Below are 21,352 nucleotides of genomic sequence, written 5' to 3' on the forward strand. Positions count from 1 at the left end.
TATCATTAAATGATACACAGAACTGGCTTTCTGCAGCCCTTCTTAGTAATATTTATGTCAGGGTTTCTCAAAGTGATCTAACTGTTTGTATCAGAATCTTCGACCCTAGCTGATTTGAAGAATTAGAATCTCTGTGAACAGGGTCAAGTCATTTAAAAAAAATTAAAATTAGAACTTACTCCATATATAGAGATGCTATATAAATGCAAATATTCATTACCCTAATGTCATACAATTTAAACATTTACATTACAATTATCTGCTTTTGTGTGTATGTGTTTTGCTCATCTTTGTATGGCTATTTTTGATTAAGGGCTACACATGGTTTATGGAAAATCATAGAAATGATTTGAGGCTTGAAGTGATATTATCTTCTTCCAGATATAATTTACTCTTCTCCTGAAAGGCAATTATGGTAGGGACAGATCACCTTATTCTAATTAGAGATTGAGCTGATCTGAAGCTGGTCTTCAGTCTTTATGATGGCTGGTCTATTTCTAGTTCACATTACTCCTAGACTGTAGTTCTTTGAGACCACAACCAAAAGCCTGAGAAATGTACTAGGGTCCTCTTTTTTGTCAGATCCTGAACTCTAATTTCTGTTATTTGGATTTTGTCAGAATGCTGAAAGTTTTGTCTCATTTCTGATTCTCTCAGCCACCACTATTGCTTTCAACTGAGTTGAGGGAAAAGGCAGCTCAAACTCTCTGGACTTCTCTCTTTTGTTATTGGTTCTGTAGTGTCTCACTGACCAGTAGCCCCCATATCCATTCAAACATATACGTATACATACCTTAACCAACCACATCTTTTCTAATTGTTCTTAGACGCAGTGTTGACCAAAACAACCTAGTCAGCCTCTGGCACATTCCTAGCAACGGACTGCATGGACTGCAGAACACCGTCTTCCTGTAGTACTTTGCTTTCTTTTTTTTTTTTTTTTTTTTTGAGGCGGAGTCTTGCTCTGTCGCCAGGCTGGAGTGCAGTGGCGCAATCTCGGCTCACTGCAACCCCTGCCTCCCGGGTTCAAGCGATTCTCCAGTCTCAAGTAGCTGGGACTACAGGCGCGCACCACCACGCCCGGCTGATTTTTGTATTTTTAGTAGAGATGGGGTTTCACCACGTTAGCCAGGATGGTCTCCATCTCCTGACCTCGTGATCCACCCGCCTTGGCCTCCCAAAATGCTGGTATTACAGGTGTGAGCCACCGTGCCCGGCCTTGCTTTCTTGTTATCCAAGCCATGATGACCTGGTTGTGTTCTCAGAAGAAGGTAGTGGTTTTCAATTATCATCATGTGCACAGAAACCTCTTGGGGAGGGGAGGGTGGAAGCGTGTTAAAATGCACATTCTCAGCCCTCACCCTGGAGAATCTGACTTATAAATATGAGGTGGGGTCCAGGAATTTGCATTTTTAATAACCTTCACAAATAATTTTGATGCAGTAGCTCATGTACAAGATCTTGAAGACCTCTTATCTAGGAAAGATGGTATTTGAATAGGGGAGTTACTGATTCCTTTCTTTCTTTCTTTCATTTTCAAGGATGCCCAGTTGATGCTATTGTCTTGGAAGCTCCATTTACCAACATGTGGGTTGCAAGTATCAATTATCCCTTGTTAAAGGTGAGACTCTGGTTCATCTTTACCAAGGATCAAAGTAGGCTATTTTGATACAGTGTAGGCTATTTCTACACATGGATGTTTATTAACAGTCTTCCTTTTCTTAAGTAGTTTTATATGTTTTTAAGTTATTCTAATCTGAGACAGTTTATTAACCAGTTACCACAAAAGGGAACCCATGGCTGTCGGATTTGATATTTCTTTCATTTTCTTCTAATGATATCTCTTTTATAATTTTGTAGTAGATAGACTTGCCTTAAGTTTATTCTTTATTTTTATTTTCTTCTTAAAAGTGAAAACAAACATTTCATACATCATTTTTGAGCCCCATGAATGTCATTCATATATCTTTCATAACTTTATCATAAGAAAGTTTCTAGAGAATTTAAGAAAGCTGCCAAATACTTTTACACAGTATCCCAGATGAAGACAAACTTTCTAAGAAAATAAGTAGAAAGGCCGGGCGTGGTGGCTCCCACCTGTAATCCCAGCACTTTGGGAGGCCGAGGTGGGTGGATCACAAGGTCAAGAGACCGAGACCATCCTGGCCAACATGGTGAAACCCCATCTCTACTAAAAATACAAGAATTAGCTGGGCATGGTGGTGCAAGCCTGTAGTCCCAGCTGCTTGGGAGGCTGAGGCAGGAGAATCGCTTGAACCTGGGAGGCGGAGGTGGCAGTGAGCCCAGATGGTGCCACTGCGCTCCAGCCTGGCCACAGAGCGAGACTCCATCAAAAAAAAAAGTACAAAGAATTGGGCCACAAGATGCAGTTTAAAAATATCTATTGTGGGCTGGGCGCGGTGGCTAACGCCTGTAATCCCAGCACTTTGGGAGGCCAAGGCGGGCAGATCACGAGGTCAAGAGATTGAGTCCATCCTGGCCAACATGGTGAAACCCCGTCTCTACTAAAAATACAAAAATTAGCTGGGTGTGGTGGCACGCACCTACAGTCCCAGCTACTCAGGAGGCTGAGGCAGGAGAGTCAGGAGGTGGAGGTTGCAGTGAGCCGAGATCACGCTGCTACACTCCAGCCTGGTGACAGAGCGAGACTTCGTCTCAAAGAAAGAAAAAAAAAATCTATTGTGTAGACTATCCTAACTTTATAATCTTATTCTATACCTAATGCTCAATTGTTTATAGTTGTACATCCGTATAAATGTTAGCAAATGAGAGGTGGGGAGAGAGAGAGAAAGGGATACATGGCCTCAATTTAAAAATTATTCTACATGGTTGTTTCATACTGTAAGACATCTTGGAGTATGTTACTCTAACAACTTTAGGAATTTTTTTGTACAATAAACCATCATAGATAGAATTCCATCATAGACAGAATTTCTGAAACTTACTTAACTATTTTCAGGGAAAAGTAGCCCACCACTTCCTAGGACAGCGAGTTCACATAATCACATACTCTTGAAAATGGCTAAAGTTTAACTAAATATAGGAATCCCCTCTACAACACAAAATGCTGAATGCTGAGTAATTTAAGATATGATGAATAAGATATTTTCAATTGGTTCTAGAAACTGAACATTCATTTTAATATAATATAACCATTAATTGCATATCTATCGTATTACTTAAGTCATTACTAATAAATTCATGAAATTGTAGGTATGTAACATAAGTCAAATGCAATCTTTTTATTTAGTTTGTTTTTAAAAATGTGTTAATGTTGAAATTTAGCAAAATAAGGAAAATACATGATTTAATGAGCAATTATAAACTGAACACCCATGTAACTGTCGCCTATGTCAAGACACTCTAGAAGTCCTCTGTATATTACTTCCATCTTAGGACTAAGAATTACATCTAAAATAAGGCTACTTAGTCCTAAGATGGAATTCTTAGATGAATTTTACGGTAATCATATCTATGCATTTATTTATAGTGTTACCACCTGTACATGCATCTCTGAGCAATATTGTTTTGTCTGTGAAATTTATATAAAAGTAAAACTATATAGGATATATTTTATTTTCTTCACCCAACATTATATTTGTGGGATTTTATTCATGATGTGTATAGTATAGCTGTAGGTTGGCTATTTTCATTGCTATATACTACTCCATTGTATTGTATGTACATACCAAAATTTATTGATCTATTGTGTTATTTATTATATTTGTATTACTTTCAGTTTGGGGAAATTAACAATATTGTTGTTATGAATGTTATTGAACCTGTATTCCGTAAACATGTACAAGAATTTCACCGGGGTATATCCTAGGAGTGGAATTGTGGGGTAATAAGGTATCCATATGGCCAGCTTTAATAATTACAGTGCAAGTTTTCCTACATGACTTTACCACTTTACTCTCTCACCAATCCTGTATGAGAGCTCCAGTTGCTTCAAATCCTTGCCCTCATATTGATATATTAATATGGTTTTAATTTGCATTTCCCTTATAACCAGTGAGGTTGGGCAACTTTTAATATGTTTATTAGCCATTTGGATATCATCTCTTGTGAGGTACTTGTTCATGTCTTTTGCCCATTTTTCAGGAAGATTGTATTTCTTTTTATTTGTTGAATTTCTTCATAGATGCTGGATATGAGTCATTAGAAAATTATTTGTATTGTAAATATATTCTATTATTTTGTTTTGTCTTTTCACTTTCTTAATGATATGTCATGATAGAGAGATGTTTCTTGTTTTTTTTTTTGTTTTTTTTTTTTGAGACAGAGTCTCTCTCTGTCGCCCAGGCTAGAGTGCAGTGGCTTGATCTCGGCTCACTGCAAGCTCTGCCTCCCAGGTTCACACCATTCTCCTGGCTCAGCCTGCCGAGTAGCTGGGACTACAGGCACCCGCCACCATACCTGGCTAATTTTTCTGTGTTTGTAGTAGAGACACGGTTTCACTGTGTTAGGCAGGATGATCTTGATCTCCTGACCTTGTGATCTGCCCACCTCTGTCTCCCAAAGTGCTGGGATTACAGGTGTGAGCCACCGCACCCAGCTGATAAAGAGATGTTTCTAAATTTCAGGTGGACCATTTACCAATATTTTTCTTTATGGTAACTTTTGTGTCATTTATAATAAAACTCTGTTTACCCAAATATTATCAAGATATTCTTCTATGTTGTCTTCTGGAAACTATTTTACCTTTTACATGTAAAGCTATAATCCACAGGTTTAGATTTTTGTATGGAGGCAGGGGTCCACATGAATGTCTAATTGGTCTAGAGCCATTTATTAAATGGACCTTCCCCACCACTATGCAGTGCTAATGTTTGCACATATCAGTGTCTATATATAGAGAGAGAGGTCTGGTGGTAGGTTCTCATTTCTCTTCATTGTCTGTCAATCTTAATATACTATGGTCTTTTAATTACTATAGCTTTATAATATGTCTTGATATCTGGTTGTATAAGTTCCTTAGCTTGGTCTTCTTATTCAAGATTGTCTTGGCTATTCTTAATGCTTTGCCTTTCGGTATACATTTTGAAATACACTTGTCACGTTCTACACAAAACTTGCTGGGACTTTGGGATTGCATTGGATCTATTTGGGGGACTTGAGATCAATTTGAGGGACTTGGTATCTTTCTAACATTGAGTCTTCAAATTCATGAGTATTGTATTTTATTTATTATTTATTTATTTAATTTTACATTTATTTCTCATTTAGGTTTTGTTTAGTTTCAGTTTTAGGTCATATTCTCCTAGAAGCAAAGCCCAAGACAGAGATTTGGTGTGTTTGATTTATTGAGGAAATGTTCTTCAGGAAAAAATCCAAAAGGGAATGAGAGTAGTAGCACTGGAAAGGGGGAAGAGCAGAACAAGGATGTGACCTCAAGCAAAGTCTGGCTTTGGCCTGATTCAGGCGGAGTGCTAAGCTTTGAGGCAAAGTGCTAAGCTTTGAGGGCCTGTTGTTTCTGCCATCCCCTAGGGTAGGCAGTGGAGAAGGAGCAGGAGGATGACATAACCTTTTATGAGTGATGGCTTTTGTCATCTAAGAATAAGGAGAAGCAGCCAACACTCCAGCGGAAGTCAATTAATTTTGTTAGTCTTTTCAAAGAACCAACTTTGACTTTGTTCGTCTTCTGTGTTATGTGGTTTCTATATTTTTAATTTCTGGTTTTACCTGTATTATTCCCTTTCTCATATGTTCTTTGGATTTAATTTGTTGTTATTTAAACATTTCTTTAGATAGTACTGAATACCATCTAATAATTTATTTTTACTATTTTTTTTCTAATTTATGTACTACGGCATACTTCACCTAAACCACACTTCAGCTGCATCCAAATTTTGAAGTGTGTTCTAATTATCATTTAGTTCAAAATATTTTATAATATTATTGTAATTTCCTCCTTGACTATATGGATTATTTAGAAGTATGATTCATAACTTCTATGCATTTGGGCATTTGATTATGATTTTTATTGATTTTTACCTTAATTCTCTCAAGATCCAAGAATATACTGTGTATGATTTTAGTCTTTTGAAATTTGTTGAGACTCACTTTATGTACTAATGTATGGTCAATTTTGGCAAATTTTCCATATGCTTGAAAAGAATGTGTTCTGCTGTTTTCAATGCAGTGTTCTATGTATGTCAATTGAATTGGGATTATTAACCATGCTCAAATTTTGTCTATTGTTACTGATTTTTTGGACTGCTTGTTTTTTCAGTTACTCAAAGAGGATTATTGAAATACCTCATCATGATTGTGGAATTGTTTATTTCTATTTTAGTAATGTTAATTTTTGTTTTAGTTTTTTGAGGTTATGTTGTTAGGTACATATGCCTAATAATATTATGATTTAGTTTAGTGTTTTGTTTTGTTTTTTTTTTGAGATGGAATTTCACTCTTGGCACCCAGACTGGAGTGCAGCGGCGTGATCTCAGCTCACGGCAACCTCTGCCTCCTGAGTTCAAGCTATTCTCCTGCCCCAGCCTCCCAAGTAGCTGGGATTACAGGCATGTGACAACACACCTGGTTAATTTTTTGTATTTTTAGTAGAGACAGGGTTTCACCATGTTGATCAGGCTAGTCTTAAACTCTTGACCTCAGGTGATCCACCTGCCTCAGCCTCCCAAACTGCTGAGATTACAGGCATGAGCCACCATGCCCAGCCTAAGATTTAGTTTTCATGTCTTTCAGGTGGATTCATCATTTTCATCATAAAATGTCCACCTTTTTTGTGATCAATATTGCTTCTTGACTTCAAGTCAACTTTGTCCAATATTTGTATATCTTTGTTTTGATTAGTGTTTGCATAGCATATGTTTTTCTATTACTTGATCTCAAATTTTCTAAATTCTTGCATTTAATACATATCTCTTGTAAGCACCATATAGTAGGGTTTTGATTTCTGACATAATAAACTTTATTAATTGTAGTATTTAGTCTATTTATATTTTATGTAACCATTATATATTGAGGTTCAAATATACTTTCTTATGTTCTTTTTTGTGTCATCTGTTCTGTGTTCTTTTGCCTCTAGTTTCTTGCTTTCTTTTGACTTGGCAGCTCTGTCTCAAAGAGAAATATGGTGTCAGGCTCACCTCTCTGATAACCCCTTCTCTCTAGGATCTAAATGTCTCCAGATCTCACTGCCTTGGTAGCTCTCTGGCACCCTCAAGAGAGTTTTAAAAAAATATTTTGTCCAATTTTTCTAGTTGTCTTTGGCAAAAGGTTTAGTCTGTAACAATTCTTCTATTACTAGAAGAGGTAAATTTCCCCATTGTTTCAAGTTTGGGATTTAATTTAAAATGTCATAAACTTTAGTTTAATAGGTACTTTAAGGTCTAGAAGTTTAATAGGTACTCTAAGGTCTAGAAGTATAACAGTCCTGTGTATTTCACAGTCTTTAAAAATGATGGCTCTAGTGTCAGACTTGCCAGGTTTGATTTCCAGGATTGTCATTTAATAGCTGTGTAAACTCACTTTTAATGCTTTGACTGCCTCATCTGTAAAATGGGGTAATTATAGTCTATTCAAGCTTGCTGTGATAATTAAGTGCATTAATATATGAAACACATCTACAGTTGTGCCTGGCAGAGAGTGAGCCCTCAGTGGATGTCAGCTATTTTTATGCTCAGAATGCCGTAACTGATCATTAGTGAATAAGAAGGTGTAAATGGAGTGAGACATACAGATGTAGTAAAAGGCATGTGTTCTCAACCTCAAGAGGCTTTCTGTTTAGTTGGGGAGACAGGACATAAATAGGAGGTATAAAGTAACAACAGGGATTTCTACGGGTCTCTTTGGAATCAGTTTTGTTACTCAGAATCGAAAGGCAGCATGATGTTGTGGAAAAGAGCATGGGCTATGGAGCCACTCAGACTTAGGTTCAAATCTGTCCTTGGCCACATACCCTTTGTGACCTCGGTAAGTCGTTTCTCCCTCTCTAAGTTTTCCCATTTTTTTACCAAGGGGTTGGCGATGACTACTGCACAGGGTTGTTGTGAAGACTGAATTAAGTAAGATAATGTATGTAAAGTACCCAGCTGCTAGTAAGCACTAGACAAATACTTGTTCCTTTCCGTCCCTCTTTCTGTTACAAATTAGGCTAAAGTGTTATGTATGTCAGGAAAAGGCAAGGAGAATTCAAGGTAGGGAGAATTACAGAAGAGAGAGGCTTTGCTCACAGGTGTGGCCAATGAAGACTTCACAGCATATTGGACCTAAGCTTCTTTCTTGAAGGTGAGGGAAAGCAGTTAGGAAACAGAGCGAGGAACAGGTGAATGTCAACTCAGATCCCTGGCAGGAATGGGGCTGTTCTATGTTATAAACTGCCTGAGAGTTAATAGAGGACGTCCACACAAGTCTTTCGCACTCGTTATTCTTTTAAATTCTCACAGCAACTTCCTGAATTTGTCATCATTGCTTCCACTTAGAGATGAGAGAAATGGAGACCTATAGGTTTGCCTAATTGTCACATATCTTATAAAAAGAAGAAATGAGACTCAAACCTACATCTTCTAATTGCAGGCTAGAGGTGAGCAGGGTTTGGAATGAAAGATTGTGGCCAGATGTGGATGGGCTTGCTGTCTAGTTGTTGTTTTCAGTAGATAGTGTGGCATGCCCAAAGCTTTGTAACAGCAGATTTAATATAACTGGTATTTTAAGGATGTTTATCTGGTGGTATTACAGAAGAGAGAGGAAGGTAGGAAGACCAATTAGGAAAGCCCGTTGCCATGGTCTAGGCTGGAGGGGAAGGTATGACCTGTAAGTCTCAAAGGGCACTCCTAGTTGGAAGGGAATGAGGAATAATGAGAGTAGATTGACCCAGGTTTGCGTTCTTCCTACTCTTTCAGAATTTGAGATGAACTGCTGAAGGACTTTTCTTATTGAATTCTCCTCAGGGGAGTCTTAATTCCAGGGGTGACAGTACCAGAAGACAAAAGAGAAAACAAAACAAGAAATCTTGCCCTTAGCATGGAAGAGGAGGGAGAAGAAAGAGAAGGAAAGGCACTGTCAGGAAGTCCAGAGCACATCTGAATGCAGATCAGTTGCTACGAGACCAGGCCAAAAAGTTCAGGCCAGACAAATCCCACAGAACCAAGGAGATTCCAGCTGGGCATGGTGGCTCACGTCTGTAATCCCAGCACTTTGGGAGGCCGAGACGGGTGGATCACCCGAGGTCAGGAGTTCAAGACCAGCCTGGCCAACATGGTGAGACCCTGTCTCTACTAAAAATACAAAAATTAGCTGGGCGTGGTGGCAGGTGCCTGTAATCCCAGCTACTCGGGGGGTTGAGGCAGGAAAATCACTTGAACCCGGGAGGCGGAGGTGCAGTGAGCTAAGATCGTGCCACTGCACTCCAGCCTGGCCAACAAGAGTGAAACTCCGTCTCAAAAAAACAAAACAAAACAAAACAAAACAAAAAACCAAGGAGATTCCTGGGGAATAGCAGGCCTAAGCCAGAACTATGAAGCAGCAACTCTATTTAGTGACACTGGCTTACCTATTTTATACCCGTTTCCTTACCACATTCCCTAAAATGACATCAATCACTTTCTAAAATCAGAAAAATTGTATTTAAGTTTATTCTATTTAGAAAGTCTCTATTCTATTATTACAGTTCATAGTAGGAGACTATTAACAAATGCCATTATAGCCATGGGGCAAGTTTTAATTTCTTTTTCTTTGTGAAGCAGAAGTTTGTATTTATTGGGTCCAGCCTCGCTATTCTCTGCCTATTTCCTTTCCTTGGCCGTGTCCCATTTACTACGCCCTCTACCCCTCCTCTCTCAGGCACAACACAAAAATGTATAATACTTTGCTTATTTTTCCTCTTTGCAAATTTATTGCAAAGATTTGTAATCCCAGCACTTTGGGAGGCTGAGGCGGGAGGATCATTTGAGGTCAGAGTTCGAGACCAGCCTAGCCAACATAGCGAAACACCATCTCTACTAAAAATACAAAATTACCTGGGCGTGGTGATGCATGCCTGTAGTCCCAGCTACTTGGCTGGCTGAGGCAGGAGAATTGCTTGAACCCAGGAGGCAGACGTTGCAGTGAGCCGAGATTGCACCACTGCACTCCAGCCTGGGCAACAGAGTGAGACTCTGTCTAAAAAAAAAAAAAAAAAAGAAAAAAAAATTTAAATCTGGGCCAGGCACTGTGGCTCATGCCTGTAATCCCAGCCCTTTGGGTGGTCAAGGCCAGAAGATGGCTTTGAGCCCAGGAGTTCAAGACCAGTCTAGGAAACATGGTGAAACCCCTTCTCTACAAAAAAATTAGTCAGGTGTGGTGGCGCACCCCTGTAGTCCCAGCTACTATGGAGGCTGAGGAGGGAGGATTGCTTGAGCCCAGGAGTTTGAGTGCTGCAGTGAGCCATGATCATGCCACTGCACCCACTCCCAGTCTAGGCAACAGACTGAGACCCTGTCTCAAAATAAACAAACAAATAAATAAAATAAGTAATATCTGAAATTCAATCATACTAAGATGAAAATGACAGATAATAACAAAGTGTACGCCAGGGATATTTGCATAATAGACTCATTTTGTCTTTAGCAAATATTTATCAAGTGTCTATTATGTACCAGGAACTTTTCTAGTTTTTGAGGACACCACAGGGAATAAGAAAGTTGTGGTCCATTTACCTGTGAAGTTCATATTGTTGATGGAGAAACAGATAGAAGATAAATACATTAAAAAAGAAATCCAATAGTGAGAAGTTCTGTGAAAGCACCAAAATAATGTGATGGAGAATGACTGGATGGTGGGGGCAAGGTTTGATAGCTGGTTATGGAAAACAGCTCCGAAGAAATAGCATCTGAGCTGAGACCTGCCTGAGATGAAGCCAGCTGATGGGAAAATATAGAGATCTCAGGCTGGGGTAAAAATAAAGACAAGGGCCTTGAGGTGGGATCAGGCCTGACATGTTCCAGAAGCAGAAGGCAGCAGAGACAGGAGGTGGACAGGAAGGGGCTTAGAGATAGGAGATGAGGCTGGAGAGGGAGGCAGGAAGCCACTGGATTCTGCAGGGCCTTGGAGGCCACGGTGACATGTTCAGGTTTAATCCAATTGCCTTTGGAGGGTGTTAAGCAAAAGAGGGCTACGATCTGATTTGCACGTAAAATAATCATACCGGTTTTCCTGTGGGAACTGGATTATGGAAGGGTGAAGGCAGAAGTGGGGAGCCACTTGGAATTGCAGCTTAGTATAAGCAAGAGATGAGGGGTGGCTTAGGCTAAGTGATAGTGGGGATGGGGAGAAATAAATGGGTTTGGGATACAGTTTTGGAGGCAGGATTCAAAGTTTGTGAGAAAGGTGCAATATTGCTCAGGGTTTTTATTTACTCCTTATTTCCAGATAAAATGGATATTTCTAGGGCATATAAACTAACTTACATGTTGACTATGTGAGTCAAAACATTGTAAAAGTAGATTTAGCTAGCATTCCATTTCTTGGATTTTGCTATTAAACAACAAATTTAGTATGTCTAGAGTGAGCATTGTTATATCTGGAATCCTGTGGTCATTGTTAAAAACTAAAATGTCTTTTAAGGCATTGGCATATTAAATCACATTCAAAAGTTTCTAATGTTCAAATTCTCTAAAATCAATTTTCTACATATTGTATATTTTTGTCAGAATTTTTGACTAATCAGAATATTCTGTCCACCAACTAAACCAGTTATGTTCACAGTAGAAGCAATTTTTAGGTTTTGCATACCACTGCTTCTATATGGAGAAGTAAGAGTTAGTGGTGCCATTTGCAGGAAGTGAAAACAAAATGTTAACAATGATGATCTATGATGGCAGGATTATGTGTGCTTTGTTTCTTCTAGGTTCCTTCCTTTTTTTCCAAATTCCCGACGTGCATTACTTTTTAAATCGTAAAAGTTTTTGTGAAGTTTACCTTATTTAGAGAGTCATTACTCTCTGTGTTACCCTGGTTCATAGTGAAAGACTATATAACAAATGGCATAGCTATGGGGCAAATATTAATTTTTTTTCTTTTTTAAAAATAGATTTACCGGAACATTCCAGGATTTTTACGTACACTTATGGATGCCCTGAGAAAAGACAAAATAGTCTTTCCTAATGATGAAAAGTAAGTTAATGATGAAAAGACATGCATTATTACTGTATCTAAAGGATTCTAGGGGCAACTATCATGTGACTTACTGGATGGTGACATGAGACATCCTGAATATCATTCTTATTCTTAGAATATTGTTCTGCGCTTCTCAGATAGGCACTAAGATTTGGGTAAAATATCTATGAATTTTTAGTATTTGCTATTTTCCTCATGTCTAATTCAAAGACTTCACCAATTCAGTACTCTCTCTGAATTCATAAACGAAGTTGTATATCTATGGCCTATCAAGACCTTTTAAAGGGCTGGCAGTGTTAGCGTATGTCCATAATCCCAGCACTTTGGGAGGCTGAAGTGAGAGGACAGCTTGAGCCCAGAAGTTTGAAACCAGCCTGGGCAACATAGGGAGACACCATCTCTACCAAAAAATTTTAAAATTAGCCAGGCGTGGGGGCACGTGCCTGTCATCCCAACTACATGTGGGGCTGAAGTAGGAGGATCACTTGAGCCTGGGAGGTTGAGGTTGCAGTCAGCTGTGATTGTGCCACTGCACTCCAGCCTGTGTGACAGAGTGACATCCTGTAAAACAAACAAACAAACAAACAAAAAACCAGCCTAACATTTCTTGAGGCATCTCTGACTTCTAGGCCCTTTTCTTCATATAATGAAAACTCATCTACCATCCACCTTACTAACGTGACAGCAAATCCAATGACTAGAATTTATCAAGTTAGCCTGTTACAGTTAGAGAATTTAAGAATGCTTCCAAATAGACGGTTGTTGTCAATGTATTTTTCTATGTCAACACACTTGAGAAAATCCAACATTCTCAGGGATGTCAGTGAGTCACTGTGGCAGAGATGGATGGGTATCAGAATTTTGGGGGGACAGGGAAGCATTGTTTGAGAAAGCAACTGGAGTGGGAGACAAGACATTCTTCATGCCGTAGCCCTTTTGAATTAGCAAACTAGGGGGTTGACCAGGAAGCTAATCAGACCTGTTAACTGTGTGTCCATCCTCTACATTTATGGAGAAAAGTAAACAAATTGCTACAAAGAGGTCTCTGATTCTGTCATAGTTTTTGTTTTATTGAGGTTTTGAGTTTTGTTTTCTTTTCTAGTCTTTTAATAAAATATTTCAGATGTTACAAAATAGGTGGAGCAAAGAAGAATATAAGGTTCTTCTAACACTGTACAAAATCAGTGTTTCAGTGTTTTTTTTTTTTTTTTTTTTTTTTTAGTATTTCCAAAAATCATGCAGAAGTAAATTAATTAAACAGCCAGTTAAATTGCATGAGTAAATGGGAGAGAGGGAAACTTGCATGGAGTAAAAAAGCTACTATGTGAAATTTTTAAATGTATGATATTGTTATTCCTTGGAAGGAAGGAAAGAAATTTCTTGTAATTTAGACAGGCCTCATGTTTTGCTAAAGCTTTAACTTAGAAGAGGAGAAATCTCAATGTATAATTCTTTAACTGAATGCTTTTCTTCTACTTGTCCCTAGTGTTAAATTCCTTTCTTCTCCTCTTCTCATCTTACATGGAGAGGATGACAGGACAGTGCCTTTGGAGTATGGGAAAAAGGTAAACTAAGGGCTCAATGCTGACTGAAATATACTATACTCATTTCACCTTTTCATTCAGCCAAACTTTGATTAGAGCCGAAAGGAGGGTCTCTGACATTATAGGAGATTCTCTACACCCCTGAATAGCCTCTATAGTTTTATCAAATGGGCATCAGCGTCCTTGGCTACTTAGCTCAAAGGAGTGTTTGTGGCAGAGCCTGGCTCCTCATCTGGGTTGTGTGGAGCTGCAAGTGTAGGGTATCCCAGGCTGCTGTGGGAACCTCCATGTCATCTCTACTGTAGTGAATCTAAAATGGAAGATACAGACTTTTTCCTTTTAAACAAACTTCTACTAGAGTGGGTCCATAGCAATTCCTTGTCATTTTGCAGGGAGGTTCAAGCAGGGAAGGATGAGGTTTTATCAGTATTCTATATTAGCTGAGCAGCATTCAGATCTTTAGCTGTAGAGACAGCCAACTGGGACATGGAGAGTTTTTGTGTCTCTGGCTTAATGGAACAAACTCCCCAAGTTAGCTGTTTCTGTGCACTTTTAGGGAAATCGGACTAGAGAAATCTACAGCTTTGAATGGCCAGCCTTTGAGTCTCTTTCTGTCCCTTACAGGTCTATGAAATTGCATGCAATGCATACAGGAACAAAGAGAGGGTCAAGATGGTTATCTTTCCTCCTGGCTTCCAACACAACCTGCTTTGTAAAAGCCCCACACTGTTAATAACCGTGAGGTAAGAGTCGCTTTGCTAAATGTATGTTGCCCTTCAAGGCAATTAGGGCTGCTCTGGCTTACTTAGGCCACAACACGAAAATGTATAATATTTTGCTTATTTAGGTAGGGAAAGGGTGTGAGCTGATCTGGGTCCTTTTTCTACAGAGATTTCCTGAGCAAGCAATGGTCATGAGTCTGGGAGGAGTGGAAATCTTCAATGAAGACTTGGTCCAAACACCACCTGTGATGTGTATTGTTTTAATGTAAAATTGTACTGGGCTGGTCGGATGAGCTGAAGCCATTGACTTCTCTACAAATCACTTGCCATTTTAACAACAGAAAGTACGAATGTTAGGCAGTATGGAATGTTCTTGTTTGGCTTATCATAATCTACTTTGTAAAACATACTGAAACCTCACTGTGGAGAACCAGAATTTGGTAAAATCTAGATCCTATCTAAAAATATGTAGTTATCAAACATTCTATGGATATTTGTGAATAAGGTAGTTGCTATGGTCTGAATATCTGGGCCTGCCCCCCAAATTATGTTGAAACCTAATCACCAGTGTGATGGTAATAGGAGGTGGGGTTGAGCTCTCATGAATGAGATTAGTGCCCTGATAAATTATGGCCAAAAGAGCTCTTCACTCCTCCTACCATTTGAGGATACAGTGAGAAGGCTTCATCTATGAACCAAAGTAGCCCTCATCAGGCACTGAATCGGCCAGTGGCTTGCTGTTGGACTTTCCAGCCCCCAGAACTGTGAGAAATAAATTTCTGTTGTTTATAAGCTACCCACTTTATGCCATTTTGTTTTAGCGGCCCACACGGACTAAGACATTGGTCTTTGGTTTGGACTCAGTTAGAAGTGTAAGAAAGTTGCTTCTACGTAGTTACGTTTTTTGTATTTTAGTTTAGTTCATTTAAATGGCATTTGAAAGTTCTAAGCAGTTTTCTAATTTTATGACTAGTTTTGGGGTAAATCCTAGCAGTAGCAAAGCATCACTAGATTTGCTACAAAATAAGTTTTGGCACTCATGTAGCCCTTGGAAATTGACACTTCATATTTTTAAGCTCTATTACATATAATTTCCCTCCCCATTCCCAAAGATACTCAACTATTATAGATTATTAGCTAACAAAACAATAACCAGTGAATGTCGTAAAAATGTTCAAGTTCAGTAAGAAGCTATGTTTTCTAGAGACATTTTAGAGTTCAGTGTCCATGGACTTTGTTAGATTCTTTGGATAGAGAAATCTTTAGATCTGAAGGTTCCACGTTCCAGATGTTCCGGGCATATTCTTTAATTGTTCGGTCACTGGAGAATTTCCCCGAGGCAGCTATGTTTTTGAGTACCATTGTGTTCCAGGCCTTTGGATTCTGTAAACAACATATGCATATACAGCCCAGAGTCCCAGTGCGCAGTGAGCTTTGTAATAAACATCAGCCAAGCACATCCAAACACATTTCACGAGGGAAAATGACAGGAATAAATTATAGTAAATTACAAATATTCTTGTTTGTTTGTTGAGAGGTAGAATAGAATGTACTTTTCTCATATTTTGAGTATAATTCTCTTAAGAATGAAAAAAGAGTATTTTTCACTCTAAGAGAACCATGGATGTACATTGCCTAGTTGGCAATTCCTGCTGTGGTTACAATGTTTTGGCATGTAAGCCATATTTCCCATGCTTTCTTATGAATGAAGATACTTCCCTTTAAACTATAGGGGAGGAATTCATTGTCTGCTAAATGCCATGTCAAGAGACTTATCCTATGGCTCATAGAGTTTGAAAAACACTGCTCTAAAATGTTAGCTATAATGCAGGCAAACAATTCAATGAGAGGCTTTATTGACCTACTTAGCTTTACTTGTTCTTTCTGAAGGTACGCACTGTAGTAGGCTTACACTGAGTCCCAAACACTCTACTGGGGCTTCAAAACAGGGTCAATTGAGTCTTTATCCTTAATAAAAAATATCAAAATCTCATAATTTTTATATAAAAGAATATGATAAGAAGGAATTTATTTTATAGCCTCTTAATTTTGTAAGGAACTCTAAAAGTGTATTGGAAGTGAACAGAACATTATTCAAAAATGTTATCAATGCATTACAAATGCTTACGAGAAAGACTGAAACCACCATCATTCCTTAAGGTACAGCAAAACAGCATCTGAAATTTGTTTATTCAGACTTCGGAAACTTCCTATAATAAGAGGAGGATAAAAGCTTTCTCTCTTCATTTTCTTAAACTATTTAAATGGATAATGAATAGAGTTCCCAGCTATATGGGTCATGTTTACTAAGTCTCAACAATACAATCATTGTTAAGAGTAAAAAGCTGCAATTTGCACTAATGAACAAGAAAGACCGAATCAAATGCTGGGTTTCTAGATGAGCATCCTTTGGATTTGGGCCATAATTTTAACAGAGGAGACATTCACATTTGTCACAGGAAAGAAAAAAGAACATATTTTTCTTTCCTGTGCTGTTTTATTGGTCTGTCTTGAGGTGGCCATTCTCTTCCCTGTGTCTTTGCATTCTTGGGGCCTGTATATGGCTTTTCTCTCCAATATACAGGAAGCAGGTAATGAGCCCCTGAGCTTAGCTCTAGCACTGCCCTGCTTGTTTGTAGCCATTAACTTGAACTTATTCTGGTCTATATGCCACTGGGGGACTGGCCATTATTCTATTAGAAGATAAGGGCTGTAAAGCAGCACAGGCATTGAATGATCCTTTTTAAAATCCCAATGGGACATTTAGGATGACTGTAGGAACTACCCTTTTATCTGCCTTGGGAAAGGAATAGAAAGAAATGTTAGTAAAACCCACCCTGGAGTCTTAGCACAGAGCTAGCCCCCTCCAGTATCCATTCCTTTAGGGTATCTGAAATTCACTAAAAGTCTCTCCTATCAGAGATGATCAACCTTTTTACATATTTACAAAACACAGCTAGAGAGTTGTTTGATAAAGTGTATAACTTTGCATGTGGAGGCTTATTCACATGGCTCTACCCATCCCTTTTTTTTTTCCCTCAGTATAGTATTGTCTTCCTTCTTATTCTTTCTTTTTTTAAAAATTCAATTATGAACCTTTCTCTTTCTACACATTTATATTCTATTGATACAGCCCCCTCCATGAGAAGTCCAGAAGAGGTACTTATTTTGCAATTTTCAAAGAATAGGGGTCAGTCCTTATCTTAACAAACCATGGTTTAGCCTTAGAATCATCATGGCAAGTTTCTCAAATACTGATGGTGACCCCACCCACTACTGGGAAAGAATCTCTCAGTGGCGGGGCTGGCATCTGTACTATGATGAAGCTACCTTGGTGATTCTATGTGTACTTCTGGTTAAGAATCTCGATGTTCAAACAGACTCCTTGAGGGAGGGGAGGGAGGGCGAGACCTCAACTTTGCTCATGCTGTGTTCTCAGTGCCAGCACAGTGCCCGGCATAAAAAAGACACCGAATGCCCCTCTGAGGCTTTATTTCCTTAGCTTCCAGGACATGTCTGCTACAGAGTGGGTGCTCAATAAATATTGAATTATTTGTGACTTTTAAAAAAGTTGGATATTAAAAAATTTACAACTGGTTGGGCATGGTGGCTCACGCCTGTAATCCCAGCACTTTGGGAGGCAGAGGTGGGCGAATCACCTGAGGTCAGGAGTTCTAGACCAGCCTGGCCAACATGGTGAAACCCCATCTCCACAAAAAATACAAAAATTAGCTAAGTGTGGTGGCACGTGCCTGTAATCCCAGCTACTTGGGAGGCCGAGAGAAGAAGGTTACAGTGAGTCAAGATCGCGCCACTGCACTCCCATCTGAGTGACAGAGCGAGATCTGTCTCAAAAAAAAAAAAAAAAAAAAAAAAAATTACAACTCCTGCTGAAATGTCAAATCTCAACCTTGGCCTGAACTTGGGAAAAGTCAAGGTTTTTTCTGTTGTTGTTGTTTGTTTGTTTTTGTTGTTGTTTTTTTGATTGCTTAATGGGGATCTGCTATTTAGATTTAATTAAAAAACCCACATTTTAATGAATCATAGTAAACTGGTTTTCTCTATAAATCTTGGCAATTTACTCACCATGTACAGCTGACTCACTTTATCTTGACACTTGACATAGGCTTCATAGTCTGCAAAGACTTTAAACCTTTTATTTTGTGATTGGAAGAGGAAAAAAAAACAGTCAAAAGCTTCATTAATAGATACATGCTAAAATTCCATGTAAAATCATCTTTCGCTTAATATCAGGCATGGCTGGTTTACCAAATTCATATTTCTGTTTGTAAGACTTTTAACCAGCCCTCAACCTTCTTATGGTTCTCACATGTGAGAATGTCATCACTTGGATGCATTTGGAAGTTGGGAATATCAGTGGAAGGAGAAAAAGAGAATCAGATTTGTGTGTGTTATTCTTAAACCTTACTGGCATCGTTGGTGGAGAATATCTAACTTTTTTCCCAAGCCTAAATTACCTGAGCAGATCACGCTAATCTATGCTAATCTACATGAGTGGGTTTAAGTTGGTTTAAGATTGGTTTAAGATTTTCTTGTTGGTTTTAGAGTTGGTTGGTTTAAGATTTTCTTGTCCCCCTTTCATGATCCAAATAGCACCATCTTCTTATGGGAACTCACCTGTCATGATAAAATAGCATGTTGATGATCTCTTTGAAGAGGTCAGGCTGCTTGGGAGAAAAAAAGCCATTGTCAATTTGATCAATGACCAGCTTCAGCTCTGGAAGTGCCTCATAGTATTCTTTTGCCTCGTACCTGTTGGGTAGGGGTGGGTGGGTGATGAGAAAAAGGCTCTGTTATTGTGTTGTGTGATTAACAACACACTAGACACTGCATTCACTGTGAAAAAATACATTCAGAAATACTAGCATTCAAAGAAGTCATTATAGATTTCACCATGAGTATATATAACTTTTAACTAGATCTGTAAGTTCTTCTCCCTGTAAATTTGATTCCTTATAAGCAAAGACACTAAGAACAATAGATAATGAAAACTCTAGTCAAAGATCAAGAGTCTGATGTGGTAGAATACAGCAAGGTCCATTTCAAAGCAGACTTTATGGCTCTAAATGAACATTGTATTAAGTAGATCAGTTGCTTTTTGGATCCACAGATTCTCAAAAGTTGTTGCTACTGAGGGAAACTGACTTCCAAGGGTCAGGAAGTATATTCAACATCCTCCAAATGTTGCTTCTTTGGGCAGTACTCTTTATTTTGTGCTTGAACTCAGGTTAATAAGCCCATCCAGATATTAAGTGAAAATAAATGTTTCCAATTACTTCTGTACATCCGTATCTATTCTCTATCACATTTTAGTCAATTTCTTTGATATCTTAAAGGAGCACTAGATCATGATTTAAATTATAGGTAACCCTTCCAACTAGAAACTGGTTCATCTTTTGATCAAAGTAAAAATCATACATATGGAGGAAAAATAGCTCTTTGAGGCCAGCTCTGCAATGGCCGATAACAAATAGCAACTCCTCCATGTGTCTGTACTTTTACTTGCTGGGTTTAATAATATTAATCTGTGGCCGGGAGGCTCTCCTGCCTCATCATGGGAGATGTTCTGCTGCCACCTCTTATGTGATCCAGCCTCAGTGGGATATCTGTGTGGGCAGGAAGCCCTCTCAGGTCACACACCTTCTGCGGGGGAGGGGGGGTCCTGCCTAGCAAAGAGAAGCTGTTGTCTCACCCTTTCTTGTCCAAAGCAGCCACATCATCTACCCTCATGCCAAAGATGAACAGGTTCTCTTCCCCGGCTTCTTCTGCCATTTCCACGTTGGCCCCATCCATGGTCCCGATGGTTAGGGCCCCATTTAGCATGAACTTCATATTGCCTGTCCCCGAGGCTTCGGTGCCTGCAGTGGAAATCTGCTCTGACAGATCTGTGGCTGGAATGACTGCAAGAAAGGTAAGTTAAAATTAGTAATTTTGTCTCTCTAGATCTGCTTGTATTGTATTGAAGCATTTATGAAGTTGGGCTGTTTTGATAATTAAAGTAATACATGCACATTAAGATAAACATTCAAATGGTCTAGAAGGCAGATCACACTCTTTCGCCTTGACTCAGGCAACCACTTTTGTCCATTTTATATGTTTATATTTCTTTCTCGAGCTATAAACTTTGAAGAGTATCTATTGACTATGACAAACATTGATACTACATTTCTCTTCTTCCTTTTATCCCTTCCAATTTTTGCTACGGTTTTATTTTTATTTCTTCTACTTTATAAAATATATTGAAATTTTTCTTTTTTTCTTTTTTTTTTTTTTTTTTGGTACAGGGTCTCACTCTGTCACCCAGGGTGGAGTGCAGTGGAGTGATTACAGCTTACTGCAGCCTTGACCTCCTAGGCTCAAGCAATCTTCCTGCCCCAGCCTCCCAAGTAGCTACAACTACAGGCGAGCACCATCATGTCCAGCTAATTTTTAAAAATTTTTGTAGGTATGGGGTCTCCCTATGTTGCCCAGGCTGAACTTCTCTCTCTTGATCCATAACATTCAGAGTGTCTCTCCAGGACTCCTCTTTGGCAACCTGAGGAGACTGGATTGTCTGCATTCCTTCTACTTCTCACCTCCTTCCTTCCACTTTCCCTGCAGGGAAATAAGCCACACGTAATTGAGGTGTGCCTGGGGCTAGACATCTAGCCTCTGACCTTTCAGGCTGATTTGCACGCAAATTAGAGCTGCCTGAAGCACTTCCTTTGACTACAAAGGTCAGGACCACTTTTCTGCTTTACTCTGAGAGCTTATTTGTGGATTAGATGTATCTTCTTTTGCACCCCTAGGAACCTGGCTCTTTTCTCTTAATGCAGAGAGTTCTTAAACAGTAACATCAGAGGACCTAAAAACATCACAAAAAGAAAAAGCACCCTTTCTACTTTCAGTTTGGGAAGTGGGTGAATACACAGTTGGGCATTTGCA

General features: G+C 38.9%; 2 protein-coding genes across 3 annotated transcripts in view; one reads left to right on the forward strand and one right to left on the reverse strand.

Annotated features, from left to right (window-relative positions):
* The window catches only part of ABHD12B (abhydrolase domain containing 12B), a 29,535-nt gene extending 15,103 nt beyond the window's left edge, over nt 1–14,432 (forward strand). The window contains exons 9-12 of the mRNA XM_054447982.2: nt 1,542–1,621; nt 12,056–12,138; nt 13,628–13,706; nt 14,310–14,432. Coding sequence (XP_054303957.2) covers nt 1,542–1,621; nt 12,056–12,138; nt 13,628–13,706; nt 14,310–14,432 — 365 coding nt within the window. The remainder of the gene's footprint in view (nt 1–1,541; nt 1,622–12,055; nt 12,139–13,627; nt 13,707–14,309) is intronic.
* Nucleotides 13,191–21,352, reverse strand: part of PYGL (glycogen phosphorylase L) — a 47,867-nt gene continuing 39,705 nt past the window's right edge. For both annotated transcript variants that reach the window (XM_063651220.1, XM_054447660.2), the window contains 4 exons: nt 20,121–20,328; nt 19,046–19,180; nt 18,494–18,560; nt 13,191–15,790 (listed from right to left, as the gene is read on the reverse strand). In XM_063651220.1, the coding sequence (XP_063507290.1) occupies nt 15,626–15,790; nt 18,494–18,560; nt 19,046–19,180; nt 20,121–20,328 (575 nt within the window). In that variant the 3' untranslated portion in view covers nt 13,191–15,625. The remainder of the gene's footprint in view (nt 15,791–18,493; nt 18,561–19,045; nt 19,181–20,120; nt 20,329–21,352) is intronic.

The sequence above is a fragment of the Pongo pygmaeus genome, chromosome 15 (assembly GCF_028885625.2).
Source record: "Pongo pygmaeus isolate AG05252 chromosome 15, NHGRI_mPonPyg2-v2.0_pri, whole genome shotgun sequence".
Classification (NCBI taxonomy): Eukaryota; Metazoa; Chordata; class Mammalia; order Primates; family Hominidae; genus Pongo; species Pongo pygmaeus.